The 27505-nt window shown below is 39.6% G+C and overlaps 1 protein-coding gene across 6 annotated transcripts in view; it reads right to left on the reverse strand.

Annotated features, from left to right (window-relative positions):
* Positions 1-27505, reverse strand: part of utrn (utrophin) — a 182938-nt gene that overhangs the window by 47246 nt on the left and 108187 nt on the right. For all 6 annotated transcript variants that reach the window (XM_042391219.1, XM_042391220.1, XM_042391218.1 and 3 more), the window contains 6 exons: positions 25503-25659; positions 14467-14596; positions 11650-11918; positions 10469-10615; positions 7986-8064; positions 6512-6572 (listed from right to left, as the gene is read on the reverse strand). In XM_042391219.1, the coding sequence (XP_042247153.1) occupies positions 6512-6572; positions 7986-8064; positions 10469-10615; positions 11650-11918; positions 14467-14596; positions 25503-25659 (843 nt within the window). The remainder of the gene's footprint in view (positions 1-6511; positions 6573-7985; positions 8065-10468; positions 10616-11649; positions 11919-14466; positions 14597-25502; positions 25660-27505) is intronic.

The following is a 27505-nucleotide window of genomic DNA, read 5'->3' on the forward strand; positions in this document are numbered from 1 at the left end:
CGCTAAAATATGCAAAAATATACACAGAAATAGCACTAGTAGACACAATAAACAAGTACATGCTCAAAATCAATACACACTTGCAATAGCACACAAGCTAACATCACTATTTAAGCTGTCACCTGTATTTGATGTGTGCAAACATTGCCAATGCTTTACTGAGCTCAAATCGGTGACAGAGGCTACAGATTTCTCCACAAGTAATAAATCAGAATGCGGAAACCACAAGAACCTTCTGAGTGAAACAGCACGTACACACACACACACACACACACACACACACACACACACACACACACACACAAGAATAGAATAACTGTGAATCCCTCTCATCACTGCAGGATCTGCCTTTTCAAACACGGGACATAAATATAAGGCAACCAAGTCTCAACTCTGTGTTTATATTTCTGCTCTCAGACAGAAGTCACACACACACATAAGCACACAAAACATGAACAAACCAAATCTATTGAAAAGCCAACACTACGAAAATAAATAAAATAAGACCCATGCTAACACCGATCAAACATGGTTTCCTTCACACATAGGACGGCAAAGAATCTGACTTTTCTCAAGCTGCGGTTGCCAATCAGTTCCTCTATTTGAGCACTGTTGGCCGTGTGTCTTTGTATATACTGTATGTGTGTGTGTATATTTCAAGAAGGCACCTGGCTGTCAGAAGCCATACTCAGATGTGTGTGGAGTGTTTGAGACGATTTCAGGAAGAGGGTTTTTTTGAAATAAAAGCCTGTTTTTAAATGCAGAGGCTCCCCTGTGGTTCTTGCGACGGCTGACAGGCGCCAGGAGGTGAAGTTGAGTGCTGACAGTGAACTGAGGTGGCGAGTTGGATGGCAGGAGCCCGCCTTGTATGCAGATATTAATCACTATTCACTGGCTGTACAGACTGATGACCCCTTTCATGCCTGCACAAGCATTGCTAATGCCTGGACCTGCTCACGCTGAGGATAAGCTTGTGTTTTATTTAGACGGCCTGCAAAGAGTTCGGCTGAATCGACAAAGTGGTTCAGTGAATCCAAGTCCCGGGATTTGTTGATATTTGCTGCACACAAACACAACAAGGAGGAAGAATACTGGCTATCCAGACCACAACTAGCCAACAGCCATTGCTGTAAAATACAGTCTTGTCATTGTGATCTAAGTGTAGCAGGGTGCTTGAAAAAAACAATAGCGCTGGTACAATGATGGAATACACGACCACCTTGCTACACAACAAAAATCTGTATCATAATACCTAAAGGCAGGCAGTATTTCCATCAACAAAAAGATAAGACAGCCTCTGCTTATATCCACAGCTCATGAATGCCATAATGAGGACGACTGAGTTGTCAGGTACGACTGTCCTCAACGTTTTCCCTTCAACACATTGCCTTTGTAATGCCTATTCAATCTTTTTGCTGTCCTGCAGGAGAGAAAAAAAAAGCAAACCGACACGTTTACTACAAAGCTGCTACAGTTTAGATAACACAGCGGGACACATTTGTAGGCAAGAGAAGAGGCATCAGAGAAGATTAAAGAGTAGGGGACAAAAACTGAGATTTTCTGGCAGATATTGGATATATTATATATATTTGATATTTGATATTTGAAAGTGTCTACAACAGTACATCCTCAGTGAACCCAGTGTGGAGTATTCCCAATCTAAGAAAAACCTCCTCAGTCGAAGGACAAATGTAGTGCTGAATCAATTATTTGATTGGCTGATCAATGGAAAATAAATGACAACAACTTTGATGACAAACTCTTGGTTATTTACATTATGTATTTCCAGCTGTTTAAATGTGAGGATTTGCTTTTCTCTATTTTATATGATTATGAATTGAATACTGAATTTTGAGTGTTTTGGACTGACTGCTCTGACTTCTGTGAACTTGCTACAGGTAATATAATCGTTAATTGCCGCCATAGACATGACACCACCACCACCACCACCAAGATAACTGACAATGAGCATTAACTCTCCTACTTTTCTTGGGCATGTATTTCCCAGTAGGAAATTACTTCTAATTTTTCACAAAGTCAAAACAAACTGAAATGGAAACATGGCAATTAAAATGGCCTCTTATCAGAAATGGTGCTTTTCCTGATTTTTCAGAAGGTGGCTAACTGTGAGCGACAGGGGATAAAGCCACTTGGGAATTGTGGAATGCATGTGACATTTTCCGTCATAAACATCATTAAATGACATCTCAGAGTAAGCATCAATAAATCAGATGGGGTCATGGAAGGGGGATACTGCAGCACACGGAGGAGGGATGCAATTTATGTAGTCACCAGGGTATCATTTGGGGGGAAGGATAACCTTTTACAAGATGTTTTTATGAGATTTCTGTGTGAGCGAGCAAACAAAATCAGCGGCCGAAACCTTCCAACCTTCCAGAAGTGAACAGTCTGACCCTCTTAGACTAACAGATCACCATGATAACAATTAAGCTTATCAAAAATAATTGCTATTTCCTTTGACGTTTTCTGTTTAGCACAGCCATTTCCAGCTGCTACGGAGTCCAACAGAAGGTTAAAATGGTTTTCCTAATTGCTTACTTCTTCTCTGCTGCCCCATTATTAAACATAAGCACAGTTTTCACACTACTGTGACTGTGTGTCTGCCTGTCTGTCTGTCTGTCCTACGACAGGACAGAATATGAAATGTTCTAAATCAACAACATTGATATCTCTGGGGAGTAAAAGATTAAAAAATCCTTCAGGGATGCATCCACCCTTGCCCCATGATCGCATCAAATTGTTGGCTGCAGATCAGCCAACACTTCTGCACACCACTTTTCTTTTCTGCGGGGAGTTTGTCACTGTCACACACTCCACGAAAGGCCAGCATGAATAACCATGAGTCTGTAAATGAATGATTACTCGCATATCTGGATATCCAAAGAGACAGAATTAGTTAAATATCTGAGTAAGCAAGAGGAAGATTTCAGGAACTTTTTTTTTTTCCCGCTGACAGCAACCTGCCAGACTTTTGATGAAGAGTCTGTGACAGGTGATAAGTGTCTGCATTCACCACCTGACATCTTCTGTCTTTCTCTGGCTTTCCCCTCACCTCTTCTGCCTATTTTTCACTTTTTAAAAAAACAAAAAACTGCCACCTCTTTCCCATACATTTCAAATAGCTTTGGATTCTTCAAGCTTTATTAAATTTAGAGCAACATACAGTCCACCCATGTACAGTATATGAAGGCTGTTTGCTCTGCAAGGTACAACCAACTACACACACAATTTCTCAGTGTCATGTTTTATGAAAATAATACAGAAAAACAACTAGAAAAGTCTCAGAATGTAGAGTAAACTTTGCAGACTTGCAGTCTCGCTCAGTTTCCTCTCACAGAGCCCACCAGGCATGTGAACCCCTTCTGAAAATACCAGAATGGGTGAAATGGGACAGCATGCGAGCTTGCCAGCGTGAGACGGCAGGCATAGAACTCGTGTGAAACCATTTGATTTCTCCCCAATATGTCGCTTGAACTCCTCACTACAGGGGGTGGACAAGGCACGGTTTTAATCAGGGGCCCTTTGTCAGCTCAAAGAAAAGAGGCATGGTATGAGAGGGGATTGAAGAGGAGACGAAGACGGGTTCAGGGAAATGAATATGTCAAAGACTGATGGGAGTGTCCTAAGGATGTCACGGCACTGAAAGTGACCTGTGATTAGTCGTGGAGATGGGTTTAGAGTTCTGTTTTCAAGCTGCAAATTAAGTGGTTATGCATGAGTGTGCACCAGCCTGTATGCGCATTTGTTACCGTGCAGAAGGATGGGAGAGGGGAATGTAAAAATGTTACAGACAGTCCAGTGACTGTGAATGCTGAATGCTGTAAATGTACATCAAAGAACAGCCACACACTGTGGTTAACGTTAAAGGAGGTGTGATTATTTTCTTCCTGTTTCTGAAAGGCAGTTTGGGGTTAATGCGAGAGCCACTATGGAAAGAAAAAACCTGGTCCAACCAACCTAGAGGCGTCAACACAACATATGGTGTATACTCATGGTGTGTGTGTCTTCGGTTAGCGAGTTTCAGCTTGGTTCCAGTTGGAGTTCATGTGCGTCTTTGGGTGTCTGTATGTGTTTTCTTGCCAGTGTGCGTGTGGGGAAAATATTTGTGTTCCCCCGGTCATTCTCTGGTCATTTATATCCTGGAAGCAGTAGGTCATGACCTGTCTCTTTCAGAGCGGTTCACCTCTATGTCTACTCAGGTTGGCTGGGGTAACCAACTGTCTTGAGTGTGCATCTCTGTGTATTTGTTTTGTACGAATGCCCTTGTGTTTTGTTTTTGCGAGTGGGCGGATGCAGGTTCATTGGCTGGGCACATCTGTGATCACAGGCTGTTGACTCTAAAGTTATAAGCCTGTCCTCCGAGTCACTGCCTGTCTCTGGCTTTCATCTCTGATCCCCCTGTGGTGCCAAGCTGCAGGCCCAAACAGAGCGCAGGTGTCATTCCCCTCCTCTTTGTCTAAATCCTATCCTTTTCTACGTCCCTGTCTGGCTCTTAATTGTCTGTCTGAAGACGTTTTTATCTTGACCTCATCTCAACTCCAAATTTTTAGTATGATTTAATGAATCAAGTAAACTGTTTTAAATTGCTTGATAAATGTTTTTACTAGCTTTTGAGAAGGACTTGAATGCACCACTACCAAGCAAAAACAGTCTACAAAAAACAGTCCAAACTCTACACAAACTAATGAAAATGTAAATGAACCCATCTCAAGCTAGTTTCATGTCTCTAAAAGTTGAATTCTTGACAATGCTAACATGAATATAAATGCTTTGGAAAATGGTTGCATCAAAACATTTAACCTAATCGCTGATACAATACTAGACTTGTAAATCTTTGTAGCTGTATTTATGCTAGTGTTTATGATGGGGTGCTTTAAAAAATGGCCATTAAACTGAGACAGTGACATTTCAACTCACGACATTGGGCGATTTAAGGGCGCATCCTTTAAAAAAAAACCCACCAATTTTATCATCCTAAATCATAAAGTTAGGCTGTATCAGTGTTCTAACATAAACAAAGAAAGCAGGACTAACAAATGATAGCTGATACTGCTACCCAAAGATGCTTTCTAAAGATGTGACGCCCCACCAGACAAAAATAATTGTGAATTCAGGTCAGTATTAGTCAGCACTTTACTGACATATAGTTAGATTATTTCTGGATAATGAGGTCCATCATACTTTCAAAACTGACATTTCCTGAACAGTCGAGAAGCTCCTACTAATACAGGTCTTCTCTCTGCCTGTTTAAATAGAAACCTGCTATTTGGCCTGATTTGGCAAAAATTAGAATGGGAAGCAGGACGTCGAGCTAATAGTCACTATTAGAACACTGTGGAAAGCTGTCATGGGATTCAACCAGATATTATCTATTCAAAAGGAGTTGCTAATGTTAGACTGAACGAGAAAAATGAAAAAGCTTGAATTTTAATATACACACAGGAGCAAAATGAATGATGTGGACAGAATATACATAAAATTATGGCTACCTGACCATTCATGGATGATGTATGTGAAAGGTCACGAGAGGTCAGAATGTGAAAAGGTTGAAAAGATTTAAGTATCAAAGTCCACCCTGAAAAAAAATGTGATAATGATTATAATAAGCCATTTTAAAGTCAGCGGTGAACATTTTTGCAATTCAAAATCATGGACTCTACTCCATGTGCAATATAATGTCCACACTCAAAGTCAGTCTTCTGAGGAGGGTATAGCAGTGGAAAACCTATTAAGTGATCCATTTTCCTTTGAAATGACAATTTAAGTTATAAAAGATCATCTGACTGTATGACAATAGACAATTTTGAATTGGTCTAATTGCCTAAATGATACAGGATATTTGAGATATTAAAATAGACTTTTTTTTTTTACAAACTTGCACAATCTACATGTGTATGAATCTGGAATCTCAGAGGTATAAGGACAGTGGCTCCCAACCTGGGGAAGAAGACCCCCACAAGAGGACGCAAAATGTATTTAAAGGGTTACTAGATAATTACAGGGGCAGGGAATACAAAACAAAACAAAAAAACATTCATTCTTCTATATAATATTTTGTTAATTTTTCAGGCTTTTCTAAAACCTTTGCTTTTTTTGAAGGTCTGTATAGTTTAAGCTCTTCAGTCCTCTAAAAATGGGAAAATCATTCTTAGATTTAACTGCTCACAACTCACAAACAAGCACCCTTTGACAAAGGATCACAGGTAGACATTGCATTGTAGTAAAGGGTCACACACACACACACACACACACACATACACACACAAATATTTGAAAACCAGTAATATAGAAGATGTAGATAAACACCAAAAAAATAAAGGGAAACTGGATTTAAAAACATCAGCATTTATACAGACAATACAATGATTCCTCTGCTTTGAATGCCTTACCAGTGTATAATCATCATCCCCTCTATACACACACCAACACGTATGCAAAAACAAATGCATACAGATTATACAGAGGCACAAAGATGGCTATCACCACTTACTTGATATAATATGGAACCTTATTCTGAGAAACGGCACGTTGCCACGGGAGCTGCACCGAAGCTGCAGAGAGCGAGAGACATGGATATAGAGACAGAGAGAGAGAGAGAGAGAGAGAGAGAGAGAGAGAGAAAGAAAGAGAGACAAAAAGTTTAGCAGTCAAAATCGAACACCATCTTAATAAACTTTGCACAATTTTACCATGCAGCACAGTAATCCGTTTAGCGTTCAGAGCTTGACTTGAAATAATTCTTATATCTACCACTTCCGTAAAAACAGTCTACCTACAGTATATAAGGAGGACTCTTACTGTTCATGAAATTGAGAAGAAGGGGGAGAAAAGTAAATGGATATTGTTTTCTCAGCAGAAAGAGGGAGGAAGGAGACAAGGGGGCATGAAAGGAAATTAAAAGACAAAGGGAAAAAAATGTAGAAAAAGGTGCCAAGTTCCTTGATTCATGTGAAATCTTTGTGGGTATGAACAATGACAATTACGGACAGACCAAGGGGAAATTTAAAATTTGAAAAATGACAAGCTGATTCAGTATTAACACCAGCCAAATATAAGACTTGAGAAGCTCTCAAGAGCAATACAGAGCAGAAATGTTGCTTGATTTATCGCCCTCCCACTTTCCCGCCTCCTTGACACAGCTCTATGCACAGATAGAGAGATGAAAAGACAGTAAGAGAAAGAGATTAAGTGAGATTGGGAGATATACTAGATGGATAGGGCCAGATAAGAACACAGTACTTTATTGATCCCTGAGGGAATATTAAGCTACTAGTGTAATGAGAGTGAATGTGTGATGGAGGAGATAGTGTCATAGTGCCAGGAAGATGAAAGAAGAGACAGTAGTGTTTTGTCTGGTGCAGTTGCTGAGCTCTCAGCAGGGCTTACTTAGTAAATTCACGTCTATTGGTGACACAGCACGGCAGCCAAGCCTACCACCTGCTCTGAATTGCACACCGTTCATTTTGTCTGCGTGTCTGACAGCCAGCAAGGCAAATCAGGTGGAGCAGAGAGAACACTAATGGCTGTATGATTATAGAAAATGATGATAGAGAGAGAAATGGGGGCCGAGAGACTGGCTGCTTTGTTTAATGTTCACACTCCTGCATTTGTCTTTTCTCTTCAGCTTTGTCTCGAAGTCTCTCTGTTCCTCTCTCTGTCTCTGCTAATGACCACTCTAAAGAGGTAGAAGAGGAGGAAGTCAGTGGAGAACTGTAATTAAGCTTTGCATTATTTAAGAGTAAAGTGCCTCGTCTGCAAACTGTGCGTGTGAGTAAGCGCATGCACACGTATATCCACATGTCTCATGCGAGACTGTGAAGCACATGGTACCAGAACGATGGGTGAAGATGAAAAGATGGGAAATGAAAAAATTGAGGGGATGTGAACCAGTGTAACTGAGTGGAAACAAACTCCCCCAAAAATGATCTAATTTCCCCAAGAAAGGTAAGTGGTTCTGTACTCACTGGAGAGGAAATGTTGGGAGGAGGGGCCGAAGTCTCGGTGGGCTTCCTGAAGGAGCTTCAGTCTGTCCTCTATTGCCACCTGCAAGAAGACAAACAGACAGGAGACGAGACAGTCAGCTGTGGACCTGAAAGTTGCACTCACAGAAAAAAAAAAAAAAAATTTGCAGTGGCTGGAGTTGGCGTCATGGTTGGGATGAATTCAATTTCATTGCAATTAAGTTAGAAGTGGATTTGTTGTAAAACCCTGAGCTAAAGGGACATTTTTCTCACTGAGGTATAAATATATACCGTATCGCCATCTAGGAGTTCACTGATGTGTACAACATTGTATAGAGGTTATTCAGCACAGCTGAATAACAGTTTGAACTAATTGAGCTAAAGTGAATTTAACCCCGAGGGTCAAGTTCCCCATTGTTTCTATTCTTCACACCCACTGCAGGTAACACTGCTACTACACTGGATACATAGTGAAAGCAGCATGACAGCAACAAAAGTGTAAGGCTTACATCAGTGTCTACAATGGATATGTGTGTGTGAAAATCATGTGGTTTCTCAGTTCAGTGTAAACATTGTATCTTGAATATGATCAAAAGACCCAAAACTGTGCCAATGGAAACATTCTGCAGATTTCTTTTTCCTTGTATGATACTTTATTTTTACAAAATTACATGACAAAAACAAATTGTTAGTGTTGCTTATACTGTAAATAATGCCAAAAATGAACAAAATTAGAGCAATAGTTCAACTGTTCACCTTTGCATGCAGCCCCTTCAGTGACAGGAGAAGCTTTATAGAGGTTTGAGTTATCAATCACACACACATATTCACTCCTGCACTCGTGTGAAAGTTGTGTATTGACCTCTAAGTCAATACACCTGTACCCTACGTGGCTGTGTGGTTGCTTTGCTCCATCAGTCTGACCAGCAGGATGGTATTGGCAATCTGTAATACTGAGGCTCACACACACACACACAGACACCTCAGGCATCATGGCAACCAGATCACAGCTGTCTACACGGGGATCCGGGAAATAGGCACAGAAAGGCCAATAGCTCGGTTTCTTTCTGGCCACTAATGGCTATTATGGCCTATGTCCTACAGAGAGGAAGATGGGATCTGTCTGTATATGAAAACCAAATCATCAAACTACACAGTCAGACCTGGCTTATTAGTGAAGCTGTCGCCTTCCTGCAGACTGAGAGAAATAAGAGAGGACAACAGAGAGACGAAGTGTGCAATCCACTGAAACTCTGCCCTCCTCTGACTCAGTATTTGAGTTATTGTCATTCTCCAGGCAGTAAGACTATTAGTGGGTGTCTGTACAGTACATGGGAAATATCACAAGGCTACAAATTAGCCCAGCTACCCAGTTTCACTCTGCCGCAGTGTCACACTTATAAAGGGGTGACTTTAGGTTTCTTTCTGAGATTTCAACTTTTTTCTCTGTCATGCCTTTTTCTGCCCACGTTCCCCACTAATTTATCTTCAGCGACGACCCTGCGTGGCTGCATAGAAGGAAAACTTCAAATAGCTTTTTATAAAATATAAGTTTCTATGAACGTGTCTTTGAAATCATAGTCTAACTGTGGCTGCTCAATGTCCTTCAAATGGATGTCAGCACAGCGGGGCAGTGTGACCTGTATTCATTCTATTACCACTGGGTGCCACAGGCATTACTGGCCAGCCTGGTCAAGGACCTTTAAAGGATTTGAAGAGTTAGTCATTAAGGAGAAAAATACTCACTGAATAAGTTTTCAATCAAAGAAAAAAGAAAAAAAAACTGGCAACAAGGACACCTGACATCAAGACGGGAACGTGTCTGAAAGAATTCTTCACAGTTCACACACTCCTTGATTTGAATTTGCACACTGGTATGCTCTTGTTCGCATACAAAGTTAAGGAAGAGGATTTCACTACCTAATTCACAACCAACATCATGTCTCATCTCTTCGGCTCTGATGACTTGTAAAGAGACTCTTCCACAACTTTCCCCTCTAGGGCTGAGACATGCTCCGCTCCGAGAAAACACTCACCGATTCCCTCACCGTACAACATTCAAGAGCGTCGAGAGCCAAGAATGTGACTGGTGTGCCGTGTGAATAGTGTCCATTGATGTGTAGTGACAAAGTGTTGCGGTGAGCACATAGCTGTGTTCAAATAAAACACAGGTAGAGGGATAACTCTCAGTCTCCTGTGTGTTTGGCTGACACGAAGTAAAATCAGCATGCACACGGCGAGATAGACCGAGGGAGACGGAGATAAAGACAGACTGAAAAGATTAAAAAAAAACAGGCAGGCTGTAAAACGAAGGAACAGGAAGAAGGAGGATCAAGGTATGTTGAAGACAGCATCAATTTAGGCAAGTGTGGACAAGGAAGGAAGGCAGAAAAGTGGCGCAAAAACACAAGAGAAATCAAGCGTGAGCGTGGGAAACCATGGATGCTTCAACATCTGCATGATGATCGAGGAAGATTTTGAACTACCTGTAGTAGTTTCCATCTCATGTTGAGCTGGTCCAGTTGTCTGGAGGCAGTGGAGGACAGCTGGATGTCCAGTGGTGTCAGCTCTGCGGAGAGCTCATTCACAAGCCGAACATCCTGACGCAGCGGGGCGACTTCCTCTCTGAAGGCCTGAACAGAAAGTTTTATGTCGAGGCAGGGTGAATAATTGATATCATAACTTTATTATATAATTATAAACTTAATGAAACTAGTTAATTATGAAGTTTGTGCTTTCACAAAGAATAACTGAGTTCCTGTTGCACGGATGATTGGTTAATTTCTGTTTATCTTTTTCTTGTTTACTGTGGTGACCTCATTATCTCTAATTGGAGATCAATCAAGTTTTAAAGTTTTGTTGTGCTAGAACTTGAAATTTTAAAGTCTACTGTTGTGGCTGTGCATGTCACATAGTTGCAATTATCAGTTTTATCCAAAGTGGGTCCCTCCATGACATGGAAATTCAGAGCTGCACTGTGGGAGACAATCGTGAGGATTAGACATGATGTAACACACTACATTAAACTAATGCAACAGTGAAGAGACTGTTTTTTTCCCCGTGCAACCTGTTAACCATGATTTGACAGTTTTTGCTCTGTCCTCTATTTCTCCTTTGTCACTCTTTCATTTATTGTTCACTGTTTGTTATTAGGAAATGCTGCCATTTTTCCTCCTGTTATCTAAATGTGTTGCTTGTTTCTTGGCGAAGTCTCCTCAGGAAAAAGACATCCTCAGATTTGATGAGCAGCATTTACAAACACACAAGACAGAATAATTGAACTGAGTACATCATCAAATCAAGTACCATTTTGCTCTGAAGATAAAAAGTAGAGTGCGGAAATTGTGTGAGAATTCACTGCCAGCTCTTACTCACATTGTTGCAGATGCTTATTTCAGTGGTGTGCAGTTTTTTTTCAATACTTTAACGAATCAAATCACAATTGAGAGCACAGATATTGCTGTTAAATCAGTGATTTACGAGTTATACAGCAATAATTTACAGTCAAACTTTCAATGGACTTATATAAGATCCTGTATGTAAAATAAAAGAAGAGATTTACTGAAGATGACTCAGTGTTGCATGTACAGTGAAATGGGGTGTCTAACTGCTGACTTGATGTCTTGATGTTAATGGTAAGTGAGACACTGCTCTCTCATCGACTCACCATGGTCTTGTCGATGTGGTCCTGCAGAGAGTCGATCAGCAGGTCCCCCACGGGCTGCCAGGTTTCTTTGGCCTCCTCTGCCTGAGTTAGCCGCAGATCGAGCTGGTCCATGGAGCTCTGCAGTTCCTGGAGTCGCTCCAAGGCTTGCTCCACCTGATTGTGCCAACCACCCACATGCCCTTTCAGACGCTCCCACCGCTCCCTCACCTCGCCCGTCTGTTTGCGGATGGCCCGGGCCAACCCTCGGGCCTTCTCCTCTGGGGTGAGGTCTGAAGGAAAGAAGAAGAAGAGAAAGAGAGGTGGAAGAGAGAGAGAGAAAAGAGAGTTCTAGAGAAAGTTATTTTGTTGACAATGACAGTTTCCATGCCCTTTTATTATTCTTTAATTTATGCTTACTTTCCATACTGCCACATACAATAGATTCAGTAAAGACATTTTCTAAAATCCTTGCACCAAAATGGATACTTTGTTTCAGGAACTTCAATTTTTTACAATACATAATATTAATATTTATATGCAGTTTTATACACAGGACACCAATTATAGAGGGAAATCTTCCAGATCATTTCATGTCTCTTTGTCTTACTCAAACAGACAATCATGACTTGTCAAACTACCTCATGTGATTAAGAGTTACATCTTTCTTAAAGACCTGGAGAACATTTACACAATAATCTACCTATATTTTCAATACTGTGGATGCTGTTTTGTATTATTTAGGTTGAGGTACTGAATAAGCCCTTCCCTCTTGGTATACATTACTTTCTATTGCTATTTGTGTTATGTTTCATTTCAACTTGGGCAAATAAGTGAAACTCAAAAGATGTGGAGGGAGAAGAGAGAGGCAGGAGGCAAGCAAAAACTAGGAAAGGAAGTGAAAGAGTTAAAGGAAGAGAGATAGAGAGGGAATGAGAAAAGAGGAGAAAGGAGGAAGGATACTAAAAAGGAAGAAAGGGGCAAGTAAGAAGGGATAGGAAAAACAGGGGAAGGCAGGGAAGGTGAGAGGATAGAATATTTTTCACACATCAGAGGACACAGACAAAAAAGGAAGAAAGGAGAAGGCAGAAGAGAAAACTGCTCCCCAACTACCCATTTTATCTACAAAAAGATGAGCAGCTTTTATGAGGTCTCATCTCCAGGGTAGTGACTGAATTACCATCTTCACCTGTTGCACTTCTGATTTTTTTTTTCCCTCTCTCCCTGCCTCCCATGAATGCACACAAGTCAGACTCTGATTATCCACTCAGCCTTGTGCAGATACACACAGTGTTACAGTGTCCAACTTTTGTAATGAAGAATGTAGACTATAAACAAAACAATATAAGTCAATTACTGTCATGGACAAATCAAAATAAGAAGAAAGAGACAATGTAGGATGATTAGCTGTTAAGATTCTATCACAGTGTCACTCTACAAAATCCCATCTAGTCTGATTAAACTACACGCGCAGCCTCTGATCTTAAATCCGCTTTTTATCTATTTATACAATGAGGCAACGCTTTGATATCTGTATCAAAGATCACAGACAACAGCCCTAACGGTCTGTGCTCTGAAGTCTTGCCACACCCTGACACAGCCCCTTGGGTTGTTTTAATTATTTACACAGAAGGGGTTTTAGTTTGAAGGGAAATGTGCTGACTTAACCAAGACTTCCCTGCCGCATCCAAGAGAGACAGAGAGGGAATGCTGAATGAGTCGCTGCATATTTAATTCCAGGGTGCTCTATCATGTTGGTATAACCATCAGCTCAGATTTTAATGAATTGTGTTTCAAGGGTACTTAACCTCAAAACTGGGCCAAATAAGTCCTCACATCTGGTTTAAAGACAATGAGACAGGTTTGCTGTGTATATTTAAGTGGTTTATTCATCTGGTACGCTGAGCTGGTTAAAAAGGAGCCTTCCAAGAGAGACTGTCGACGATATCACATCTCTCCACCTCTCTATGACAGTCGGCTTTACACTCAACATCCCCCCGATTTAAGTAGAGCCAAGGACCCTTGTTTGTGTGTCATCTCACCTCATTTCATGCCTCAAGTTCTCTACGGCATCCTATCCAATAAAGGTGAAAAATGCTCCAAAAAAGGAGTCTATTTTTACTATTATTACTTTTCAGTCTCACTGTGTATTCTTGTAGATGTGCCCTCATATGACAAAAGAGGGAAGAGGTCAGGCGACTTAATCTCTCTTGTATGATGTCAAGGGTGCTTAAAAAAGAATGGAATAGAATAAACTTTATTGTCTAGAAGAGGCAAGAAAATTGTCCTTGGTCTCACCCAGGAAAATATAAACACAAACATGTCAACAAGATAAAAACATCACATTAACAAAGATCTCTCAATTGTAGTGTGGATTCATACCTATGGTGTACAACCTATACTCCCCTATTTAAGTTTACTGTAGTTTGTTGACCATATTAATTGCATTTGGGATATAAGAACCCTTGTAGATCTTTTCCTTTGCCAGGGGTATTCTGTAGTGATTGACAGGACTTTCACGTGTACAGTTGTTCAGTAAAGGTCATCTAATGGCTTTTGTTGGCAGCCTACTATCTTTCTTGCTGTCTTAACAATCCTGGTCAGGTTATTTCTCTATCAAATCTCACCCTATTAACTATATAGAGCAGTATTTTTACCTTGGCCATTTCATTTTAGTGTTTATATTCTGAATTCGAAATCTATGCAGTATATAATATGGACTATAAGTGGCACGGTAGCAATAGTTATAGTAACATTTTTCGAAATAGGTTTCCTGGCCTTCACGTTTTTTTCATTATGTTGCATAATGTTCAACACATTGATATAGTCATGTATACAAACCAGTCTTTGGCTGCAGGTTCTTCCGCGGCTCTCCGGGACCCTCGATGGGCTGCTCGGCAAGAAACATCCGGGCTTGGTCCAAAGTCGTGACCACCAGGTGCTCACGTTCTTTCAGTTCTGACCGTAACACCTGTGGGACAAATGCAGAGCGATGGGTTAAAGGCGCTTCAGTTTGCATTAAAAGCTTAGTATTACCACAAGTTAATTACTTTCTAAGTGTCCAGTCTCCAATCAAGTTTTTGCAAAGACTGAGGACAGAACGAGTCACAGCAATGAGAAAGAGAGAGCGTTTCTTAGCAGAGTTTATTTTTAACAGAGAATGTGAGAAAGGTGTAATTAATGCATTCCCTCTGCATTTATGTGCATGTTTGACTCTTGTCTCCTGACCTGGTCGGTACCAATGAACTCAAACTGAACCTGGCGTATTTTGAAAAGGGGGTTGTATCCAGATTGCCGCCCCTCAACCCCCCCACCCCACTCCACAGAAATCCACTAATCAAGCAGCTCTGCTTAAATCAGCTCCGGCTTTCATTATATTATGAAAGAGGCACTTGTGATTAACACACACATGCACACGCACATATAAGACGTGAAGACCAAGAGCAGATGTTTATGTTCGGCTTATGGACGAGATAAACAACACTCTCAGTGGCTAATTAGGTGATTGCTGCATAACAAAACACTTCCCCTGCTCGTTTTTCCCTTATTAAGAAGAAAAGCGAGAGGTAAGAGAGAGAGAGAGAGAAGCTACGGCAGGAGTGGCAGCAGGAGTGAGAGCAATGGGAACAGAGCGGTGATTGAAGGCCGGAGTATGGGGGTCAAACCGGGTATTTCCTTGGGGTTGGTGTGAAATTAGCAGAACGATCCCAAGAGTAAAGTGAATTGCTGGGTGCTATAACCCTGCAGGAATTGTCATAACAGAGTCGGCTAGCAATACATCATATCCTGTTCTAACTCTCCCACTGCAATAGTCAAATTACCACACAAACATATGGGCTAAATTACCATACTTCAGGCCTTACAGGTGAGAAAAAAAATAGATTGATTACGAACACCTTTCGTATCCACATGTCAACTAGTCAGCCTTGCCACAGCTTAGAGCAGGCGATAAAACTAGACAGAGGGAGTGAGCATGGCATGTAACAGTATAATTATTCTTGTTTTAATAAAAGTGTGACCCCGGGGGAGTTCATTGCCTATTGGAGTGTGTGATTGCTTTGTTGAGGAGGCAGTGTAGTTTAAGACACTGTGAGGCAAGTTGATTAGATGGGACAGCTTGCTTTGATAAAGTCTCCCACTTATCAGACTTATCAAACAGATGAGCGCAGCGAAAATGAGATGCAAAAAGTTCCGTTTTTTTTATTTGTGCACACAACTTTGTCTGAACGACAGATGACCACGTGCTGGGATCAACGGTATCGGATATACAGCGTGATTTGAAGAGATGAGAAAGGAAGGGAGAGAATAATAGAGTATGGGAAATTACAGTATCCTCACAGGCCTTGAGATGAACACATTCTTTTTTTTTTTTGTTCTAGTTTCAAAATACCAAAGCTCATTTCAGAGGGTAAGTTCCAGTTAAAGTTCAGTTGGAACCACTGCAATGACAATTTCACACAGCCTCCTGTGGACAAATGTACCCTCACGCTGAAATGGGGCATCCTGCTGAACGCAAATTAAATCACCCCTGCTAATAAATGGTTTGCTCCGTTCCAATGATTCCCTCCCAGCTCACATGGAAGAAACATAATAGGCAGGTAGCTCTGAGAGGGGACCTTGAGATATAGAAACTAAATGAGAGGTGACTGAGGAAGAGGGGGAAAATGTGTGTATGGGGAGCAAAGATAAGAAAAGGAGGAGTGGGAAGCTAAGCTGTGAGGACAATTACCAGTAGAAACCAACTTCTGTCTTCTTGTGTTTTTGTTTTGCACTCACAGATTTGTTGGGGGCTTAAAATTAGGCTTTAGAAGGGATTGAAATGAGTATGGAGAGGTTGTTTGTTCACAAAAATTCTTTGCATATTGCTTAGTATTTAGCAAGTAAAATATTCTGATATTAGTTTTGTAACATCACAATAAACACTTTCCAGCAAATTACAGATATTAGCTCACTGTGAGCCCAACAGCGTCCTGGTGGAAACATCTATGGTTGGATAAATAAGGGAATGATGACAAGTAGATGTAAAATGAACTAATATTTACAACATCAAATTAGCAAGCTGTCTACTCTATACACACAATGTAATATATGTATAATTTGCTTCAACTTCATACAGCTAAATCAAATTTAACACCTATTACATCACAGCAGCTGTTACCAGCTAATTCCTGATCACAATTGATTGGTATGACAAGCAGTTTCTGCTTTTGACAGAAAACTGCTGGTACAGCCTAAATCTTTTCCTGTTTTGGCTCTGTTTTTTAGTGCAATATTAATAAGTAATTTTAAGATTATAGAGAGTCGCTAACTTTTCTGAATGTTTGCTTTAAGCCTGATTTATTATTGAATATCCCCTTGGGTATCAATGATTGATTGTTGAGTGGTGTTTTGATTAATCAATTCATCATTTAGTCTATAAAATGTCAAAAATGTGTTTCCAAGGTCCATGTTGACATCTTCAGATGTATTTCATTTGACCAAGGAGTCCAAAATCCAAACATATTCAATTTATAGTGATATAAAATAGAGTAATGCATTAAATTCTCATATTTTAGTAGCTAAACCAGAGCATGTTTGGCATGTTTGTTTCTAAACATCTTAAACAATTGAGCAATTATCAATATTGTCGTCATTTAATTTTGTGTCAAACGACTAATTGATTACTGACTTATTGTTTCAGCTCTAATATTACCGTTAATCAACTTTCAGCAAAATAATATTGTGTCAATATGATGGTTGGTTATTTAAGAAATGAGGGGTTTGGTCTCATGTACAGTAATGCATAATAGTGGTACCGGTTCACTGCTTTGAACAGCTGTTTGATTACTTTGTATGTGATTTTGCGTACATTCTCCCAATTGGGATATACTATGTTAATATTGGAAATCTTTATTTTTTATTATTTATTTATAATTCACAAATAAGTTAAAATACAAGTATAATCACATAAGACATTATGGAGATATGTGAAATGGGACACCCTGATAAGCTATCTGAAGCTTGAGAACTTGGGCCCAGACACTAAGCAGATAGTATTTAAAATATGTTTACTAACACATTGTCTAGGTTTTTAAAAGTGTATGTATTATACAGTAACTCTTACAACCTACAAAACATGTAAGACTAACTTAAGACCCTAAAAAGTACTACTAAATGGTCAGAAAGACAAAGACATTTAAAGATACAATAAATAGAGACATATGGCAAGTGAAAATAATAGTACAATTTAAATGGATTTCAGAGCAGAGTAACTAGTTTAGAAGTCCCCGGCCGTTCAGGGTACTCAAGCTTAAACATATTTTAGCAGCAACTGCTGCCTTAAGCTCTTTTTGAAAACAGACACAGATAATGACATTTTTATAATGTTATCAAGCTCGTTCCACACCTGTGGACCTCTACAACCCACACTAAGGCTCATACATTTAAGTTTACCTTCCTTAGCCTTTATAAGATGATTTTTTTCTAGTCTTATATGTATGCGAGGGAACGTAAGTCAGAGTAAGGTCATAGAGTCTGTCATTAAGCATATATACAACATTATACAAGCATTGTGAAAAATATTACATTCAGTAAGCTGGAATAAAAAGCCTCAACTTAAAAAATAAACCCACATATTTGGACAATTTTTTCGTCAATTCATCAATATGGCCCTTAAAGTTTAAAAATTCATCAATATGGACCCCCAGGAATTTGGTGGACTTCATTCTCTCAATAACCCAACCGCTTATTTTGATACAAACATGTTCAACATTATTTCGATTTCTACGAGAGTGAAAAGCAATGAAGTTTGTCTTGCTTACATTTAAGGATACTTTATTGCATTTAAACCATGTATCCACCTTAACTAGTTCTTCATCTAGATTATTTTGCAGATCACTTAGATTTTTGTGTGATAAGAATAAATTTGTATCATCAGCAAATAACACTTTATGTAGAATGCTAGAGGAATACCCAAAATCATTTATATACAGGCCCTAAAATGGATCCCTGGGGAACCCCACATTTGATGGTTTTACTTTGAGGTTTGTGACCATTTACATAAACATATTGCTTCCTTCCATACATATAGCTTCTAAACCAACTGAGCGCTGTTCCTTTGACTCCATAATGTTGTAGTTTGCTGAGAAGAATTTCAAAGTCAAAGTCATTGATTGTTATTGATCATTACTGATATTGTGGTAATTATTTCAGTCATACAACCCAGCACTAGCTTGCTTTTGCCCAGTTGTATTAAATATGTATCACAATAAACGTTGAAATTTATGACAGTATTCCCCCGAACACAGTCCTTCAATGTTAACTGGCTCAGAAGAGACAGAGACACAGCTACAGATGGTTGTAACTGGCAACACAAGTAGTGCCAAGTAATTCTCTCTGTCAGACACAGCCTCTCTCTCTCTCTGTCATCCAGCCATTGGTTATCCTTGCAGTTCAGACAGACGACAACAGCAAAGACCTTTCTCTACCACTCAAACAAGTTTTTTTTTAGTGAAACTTCAACACACTCATATTATGTGTCAAACAGGGACATGCTTTTGAGGGGGAGTATGAGAGGTAGAAATATCAAACACGTGTACAGCTTTCAGGTTAAGAAAAAAGCTTTTTTTCCCCTGGCAAATCCCAGCTGGCCTATGAGTGATAAGACATGGCTGTCTATGTCAAAGATAAAAAAGGGGCAGGTCTTCACTTTGCTCTTCTTCTTTTTTAATAGTTTTCAGCACTAGCAAATCAGAATATGGTCTGGCCTTGTGTGATTTGTGAAGACCAGAGAAAGAAAGGACTTTTGTCAGTTCACAATACTTATGGTGTGTATCTTGTAGCTGTGAGTGACTGTGACCTTGGTTGTGCATGTGTGTGTGCATTTCAGCATCTGACTCATTGCGTTTGTGTCCAGGTCTGTGTGTCTGGTGTGTGGCCGTAGCAGCACAGCAAACTCTTATCAACGTATGCCCTGTGCTGTGGCGGCGATAAGATAACATCACAACAGTTACATTCAGAGCTCTGCAAAAACATCCCTCTTCCCACTCTCGAAACCCTGCTATCTCAGCCACTCTTACCGCACCCCTCATCTTCTTCCAGGACAAAAAAATAAGCCTCCCAAAAGGACTACTCTGCTAGCTCTCAAAAATAACAGAAAAGCACCTGATCAGGATTCAAGGAGCCTTCACAAAAGGAGCTAACTCACATTCAAAAATTACAGTTCATCAAGAAACTGGTAACTTTTTATGTTTCTCTTGCAAATAAAAATAACTAATGTAATAGAACTACATACATGAATTAATAAAAGATCTATTTTTGGTCATGGAAAATGTTTGAACTGCTATTATTTGGGCCAAATTGGATTTGCAGCTGCATAAAGTTCATGAAGGAACCTTAGAGTGACTCAACCTGAAAATTTAATTGCTTCGTTGCCCTTAACATCCACTGTTACCTTGGAATAGCTAAAGGCTAGTGATAGGTAGTGGTGGTAAAATCATACTCTCTGACATTCTCTACTAATTTATTGCTTCCAGCCTTGGCCATTTGTAAATAAGAAAATGTCCAGACTGATGGCGCCTGCAGATATTTTAGAAATTAACCTGTGACTTTGCAGCTACAGTAATAAAATAGTAAGGCACAGTTAAATAATAATGCACACATACTGTAAGTTTCTTCATCGACAGTTTGTTAGTTATTTCATTTATTTCTTTAAGATATGTATTAGTTATGTTTTATTCTGTTTTATTCCAAGGTTGTGTTACCGCCACTACAAAGATTAAATGGACTTTAGAGACATTTGTGGCAAAAAATAATATTTTCAAATAGTCCTTCAATTCTCAATAAACATCATAGTTGTTTTTCTCCCTTTTAACTACTCGTTTCTACTACTAAACACACAGTGAATAACAAAAGAGCTGTAAACGCAACACTGACATATTATAACCAAAACTGTTCATATACTGTTGCTTATTTACACATCCAGGAGATACTGTGCGACATTAGCATTCATTTGAGGTTGTGTTTGTGGCCACTTGATGAATGTATTCACTCTCCTTTAGCTCCTTTTTATGGTCTACATCAACAAAAGAAAGAAAATGTCTGGCTCATACTAAACTGTATTCACCAGCTAATTGCTAATTTTCTGTCTGTCATCTGGTGCTGGGCAGGTAGTGTACGGTATGTTTGTAGAGCTATTTTGCTTGAAAATGACACTGATGAAAGTGAACCAAAACAGTAGAGTTGTGTGCTGTAAAACCAAAACAATGTGTGGGAAAACACTAAAAAACTCCATAGTGCCGAGTGGAACATCAGAGGCCGACATATTATGACTTTTTAAGTCTTTTTTTACTATTTTTATCATTGCCCTGCATGATTATAAATGATCTCAATAACTTTGTAATTTGAAATCTTATATTATTTTTTAGAGTGACTTTGTTATATCTGCCTAGGGACTACAGATGAAAAAGAGCCTCTTGGGCAACTCTGGAGCATTTACTGTAATGTTTATTAATGTGCACTGTCCCTGTTAAACCAACCGATAAATAAGATTAAAAACTAAAATAGAGTTGTGTGATAATTCTCTATGTATTTTCATGTCATTTGAGCCATTATTAATATCAAAGTATTGATTGTTGCTGCTTTAATGTTGCAATGCTTTATATTGTTGATTTCCGCTATATGGGGGACAGTGAAGTTATATTGGTTTGTAAGGCTGAACTCAACTTACACAACTGAACAAAACTGCATTGAGCCAACAGAGCTGTGGACTGAAACTACTGCCAACTAAAGCAGCAAGGAAGGAAGCAGACAAAAACAATTAAAAGTTACTCAAAACGAGGCAATTGTGAGTTAAAAAAAAAAGAAGTCCTTTCCTTACAGATAAGGTAAAGTCCAGCGCAGCACTTTAATCCATTTCGTTCTCCTTTACGACCTGTCCGTTCAGGTGCAAATGGTGCTAATCAATCATGCAGGCACAATGATTAAGATGGGTTCTGTGGCTGATTATTAAACCCGCCGCAGTCTGGACAGACTAATTATAAATTACTTAAGCATAGTGAGATGAAAACTAAGTTAAATAAATTTACATTTCAACAGAATTATTCTTTTCCTTTTAGTCTTTATTCACACAAATTTTGAAATGACCAGATTGAACTGTCCTAACAATGAAGACAAAAAAGCCAACTGTTACTGAGAGATAAGAGTCATTAAAATGCCCACAAGCACTTTGTGCCTTCTTCCCTCTTATTCTCCTCTTGATCTAAAAGCTGTTAATTTAATAGAGCAGATTGATGAGTTTAATCAGCTGGATGCTGATGAAGGCCTTTTATTGGATAATTGAATGTGCGAATAACACATTCTATTATGGCCATTTTAGCAAAAAGAAACACAGACACAGATCAGTACACAGAGGAGGGAGCAAGAAGTCACTCAAGGAAGACAGGACATAAACCTCCCTCTCATTCCTTCAAATTATTCTTGTAAATTGTTAAACAGATGTCTGCTTTAAGGCAAAATCTAATGGGAGTCATGAGTCAATGTAGAAATTCTGAAAACAAACAGATGGAAATGTACCAGAATCTTCTAAATATTTGCCTTTTCACACCTCTAATAAACACCTTTCTTCCACATGTAACCCTCTTTACATCCTCTTTCTTCCTCGTTTCTCTTAATCTAATTTTGCCTCTGTCTGCCACTTCCTGTCCATCACTTTCTTCTCTGACTGTCGGACCACTGCTCTCATATTTTTCTTCTTCTAACTCTTTAATAACTGCAATATCCATTGCTCTCTGTTGGGCTAAGTGGCTTAGCCTACCTCTTTTATCTCCCTGAGTCTACCAGAAAAAAAAGGAGGGAAAAAAGACAGGTTTTTCCGCTTATCCCCTCTAAGCCCTCCCTACCTCATAGATACCAATTTCCATATTGCTATACACATTTCCCTCCATCACTCTGACAGAGCAGCTGGTGTGTGTATCACTGAGTGACTAAAGTGTGTATGCGTGAGCACAGGAGACTTGTGTGTATGTGTGTCGGTGTAAGCAAGATGACGTGTTCAAAGCCCCGGCTCTTTGTGCTGCTCAGCCACCTCATCTCTCTCAGGGTCGGCGAGACCTCTAGGCCAATCTATTAAGGATACAGAGGAGAAGGAAGCGAAGGGAAAAATATAACATAGTCAAAATGAAAAGTGAGCCTTCCCTCACTTTCAGCTCCCCTGTTCCATTATTTCCTATTTCAGTGATCTCAAAGCCGAAGACCTGAAGATGAACAAGGGAATGTGGAGAGCGTGAAGGCAAAGAGAAATGAGGAGTGTAAAGAAAGGAGATGCAAAGGTGGGGGAGAGCAACAGCAAGATGGACACCACAGAGAACGACAAAAGAACTGAAAGAAGGTAATGAGAAAAGGAAGGTGAAAGTGGAGATGCAGGGAGATTGTACTCTCCTGCGGTCATTGTGTGATCTTGGCCCTATTCCTTATCTAATGGTGCCTGTCTGATCTGCTGTGCTGAGGCCCGTCTCTCCTCTCCGCCAGGTGTTGGATACAAAACACAGAGCGCACATCAACATCATCTCAGAACTCAGAGGAGAAATTCTGTCATGGCTCAAAACACAGATAGAAATTTAACTCTGATATTGAGTCTTGACTGGCAAACTATTTGTGAGAATATACCTTTTTCAATCTATAATCCCAATTATCCATATATATACAGTATATTCCAATTTCATTCATCTCTTTCCTTCGCAGACTACATTTAATAAAGGCCAGATCAATGACAGATTGTAGTTTGTTTTCCCTAGATAGAAAAGGGAATTAATATTTACATGATTTGGCATTGCCCAGCAATACATCTTTAGCCAGGATCTTGGGGACAACTATTGTTTTTCACAATCTGTTGTGCTTTTGAACAATGATCCCTCATTAAATCATTAAAAGACTATACTTAGCAGGCATTATAGCAGCCAAGAAATTGATCGTCTTCAATTGGAAAGAGTCCCACTCTGCCTCAACAGTTGATTTGTTACTGCCTCTCCCATGTTTTGTTTTGTTTACCAGGTAAAAGAATGCACTGAGCACATAGTGCTAATATTGAAGCCTTTGTCCTCACTTTCTTTCTTATTTCTCTTAGGAATTTCTACACTTTATAGGTTTTTGTATATTCGTAAATATATTTTTTTGCCTTTTTTCTTCCCTTCTCATAACTTTTTTTTCCTTTATTCTATCTTCCTTCTGTACTCTGAGGTATTATTTGATGCGTCAGGAGTTGTGGTGTTTTATTCACCTCCTTATAATTGAATACATATCTCATTTCAGCTTCTTCTGAAAATATTTATTTCTCTCTGTGCGTGACATCTTGGTTAACCTTAATTAGTTTTGTATGTACCAAAATATAAGGGGAAAATGTAACGTAATATACAGTATAATTACATAATTAATCACATTACAAAATATACACCCTTATACATATATGAAATGTACGTGTGTGTGTCTGTCTGTTGTGTGCGTGTATGTTCCAGAGGGTGACTGCTGATCTGTTTCAGTGTGTCTATGATCCTGCGCCCACGCATGACTGCACATGTGTTTACTCTCAAGGCGTTTTGGGGAACAAAATAATAGTGTGGTGAACAGGGTGTGGAGAAACGCATTACAATGTCAAGAGCAACATCAACAGCAGTGGAGGCCAGCGGACTGGGAGTAAAGAGTAGCCACAGGGTGAGTCATCTATCTGAAAGCAATTACACGCCAATGCACTATTACAATAACCAGTGGTTAAAATAAAAAATATAGTGGGGAACACTGATGAAAAATATCAGTGATGACAAAAATGTGAACAGGTAAGCACAGTGAAAGTACTGATCGCCCGTTAGAATAAATGATAAAGTGTGGTATAAGGGTGATATAAAAACAATAATTCTAAGAATGAAATAGATGGAACAACAGTACCGGTTGTGTAGAAGTGGTTTTCATATTGGTTTTTTAACTCTGCACTAATACAAGTTTTGCGCATGGTTACTGCTGAGTGACCATAATAACACTGCTGATTAATAACTATGGAGACATAAAACATGCAATCTGTAGTTTATCTTAACTGACTGCAGACAAAGTGCTGACCAGACTGACGCTTAATATTGTCAAGGTGATTGCTGCGACTGCTTTACAGTCACAGTAAGTTCTTGTGGTAATAATCTCATATTTCTATGCAACATTGCTTTAAAATAACTACATCAGCTGTTTGGGTTATCGGTTATGGTCATGTGGATGTCAAGAACATTAGAGAGTGTAGGTAGAGCATGCACGTGAAAAGAATGATCTGTTGTTGCCTTTTAGTCCTGGTTTTGTTTGTATTCACACTAGCTTTTTACAACAAAGAGCTGTAAAGCATAAAGTCGATATGAACTGACAGGTAAGCGTGTAGTCACTACTTTTCTCTTTCAGCAGATGGATTTTGTAGTAGTTTAGCTTTTGGATTCAAGCTAAAATCACACATCTTCTATTATGAAATCCTGTGGCTGGTCTGATTTGCTTTCACACAACAAACAAAACATCTGCTTAGAAATGCACATAGACCTTCCTTTTCAGGCAGTCTGGGTCTGGGTGTTTAGTCCAATTGACTGATGGATTGAGTTTGATTGATAGATTTCACATTGTGAACCAAACAGGCTAATGCACCAGAATTCATGTGAGACGCACTGAACAGGTTAAGTGTGAACATACCCTTAATTATGTAGACAGCAACCATTTTCAATTTAAAGAAGAGTATGATAAAAAAAAAAAAAAAATCCAAACTCGACTGTACTAGTAGATTTTATAAACTCAACTTTTTGGAAAGCTTGAGATAACAGTCAGGGAAAAGGTATGATAAATCCTGTACAGGCAGGAACATTGCCTGTGGTGAAAGTACGTACCGTGCAATGGTTCTGCTGTTGCAACAGGGTGGGCACATCTCCTCCAATGGGCATCTGCTTGGCCAGCTCCTCATCCTTCATGCAGATCCACCTCCACAGCTCCTCCAGGAGGCCCAGCAGACGAGACCAGCGCTCAGCACTCGCCTCCAGATGGGCTCTGCCAAAAAGGAACCATCCATTTAAACTGTTAAGATACTGTTTGTACCACCCAAAGAGTGTCAATTCTGGATGTACAGTATAATACTTTATACTTACTTTTATTAAAACTTTTACAGTCAACTATTGAAAAGTCCATTTAAATGACTCATCTGTAGCATTCTTTCTTCCTTTGTATAATATTCAATTCAATTCAAACCACATATACACACATGCATACAAACAAACATACTGTACAAATATAATGTGTTCATTTAAGAAAATGTTCAAGTGACAAGCAAGGTCTTTAATTTGGTTTTGAAAGAACACAGTGTTGGAGAAAGAAAGAAAGCAGGCAAACTGTTCCATTCTTTAGGTGCATAAATACTGAATGCCATCTCACCAGACTTTGAAATTGCTCTAGGCACACGGAGAAGATTTCCACCTTGTGACCGGAGAGATCTGCTGGGGCTATAAACTGACAGCATGTCTGAGATATACTGTGGAGCCAGACCAGCAAGAGTTTTGTAAACCAAAAGGAAGATTCTGAATTGGATTCTGAAAACAACGGGTAGCTAGTAAAGGATCCGGAGGTTATGTCAAGGATATGTCCTTGCAGGTTCGCAATAATATAAAGATAGACTGATACTTGTTGGTGAACATATTTAAAGCCAGATATAGTCTTAAAGTTTCAAGAAATTCACAATAAAACCCCCATAAAAAAACAGCTTGCTGACCACTCAGGGGAACTTGCTGCCCTTCTGAAGTTCATGTTATTTGTAAAAGTGAACACAGCTGGACGCTAATTGTGTGGGTGGTAGCATACGTGCAATGTGTGAATAAGCACTTTTGTTTTTCTCATATCTGCTGGGCAAAATGTATCTGAACACTGTGTGCAGAGACCTCCTATTGCCGCTCACAGAGTTAGCCTTAATTACACATGTACTGTAATTAAGGCATAATGGGCTGTATACAATCAACACACAGCACCTCACCTCCCACAAACACAAACACGCTGACTGATCTCTTGTCCTCTCTGTCTATTTTTCTCTCGCTTGTCTTTCTGTGGAACAGGTTCGGCCTATTATGTCTGAACTGTTTGACCTGAACTCACTCCCATTTATTCTTTTCTGCTCAAAGCAATCTCTTTTTCGACGCAGAATCTTTCCCAGCAGCTTCTTTATTTCCCCCGGTGTAAATTTTCTCTGCAGCATTTCTAACCTTTCCCCCTGGCCCCTGTGGCTTTGTTGTGCTCCTGTGCCGTTTCCCTCAACCCTCCCTCTTCCTCTTTGTCTTTGAACATCTCCATCTGGCCCTGTCAACTTCACTTCCACCTTCACTTTCTTCACCCTAACACCCTTATTTATTCATGCCCAGGTTGTGGCTGACTATGGCACTGTCTGTGTCCTCAAAAGTTTATGTGTCACAATATGCAGGTCCTTTTGGAGCTGTACTTCATCCCTGTGCTCCATGACAGGCATGTTGAACACAGGGCCTACTGTATCCGTACAGCTGATCAGTAACAACAACATGCGTAAATGTTCCACAGCATGCTGTATGTCATGTGTGATTAATCTAAGACATGTGAGTCATGTTCCATCATGAATGGGATGAGGTTTTCTTTTCATGCGCTGAGGCTGTTGGCCTTGGACTAAGCTTAACTCTTGATTTGTACTCCATGCACTTGTGCAGAGTATTTCCGTAGAAACATTTTTGGCCTCTAAGAGATTGAGTGCTTGGTGTTTGAGATGGAATTCAGTGTTGCAACCTTGAGTTCTTGAGCTTTCTTTTTTGGTCTTTTTGTTTTCTTATTTGGTATGTGAGAAACACATTCTCACATTTGTGCAATGTATAATTCACTGGTTGAT

The sequence above is a fragment of the Thunnus maccoyii genome, chromosome 17 (assembly GCF_910596095.1).
Source record: "Thunnus maccoyii chromosome 17, fThuMac1.1, whole genome shotgun sequence".
Lineage (NCBI taxonomy): Eukaryota > Metazoa > Chordata > Actinopteri > Scombriformes > Scombridae > Thunnus > Thunnus maccoyii.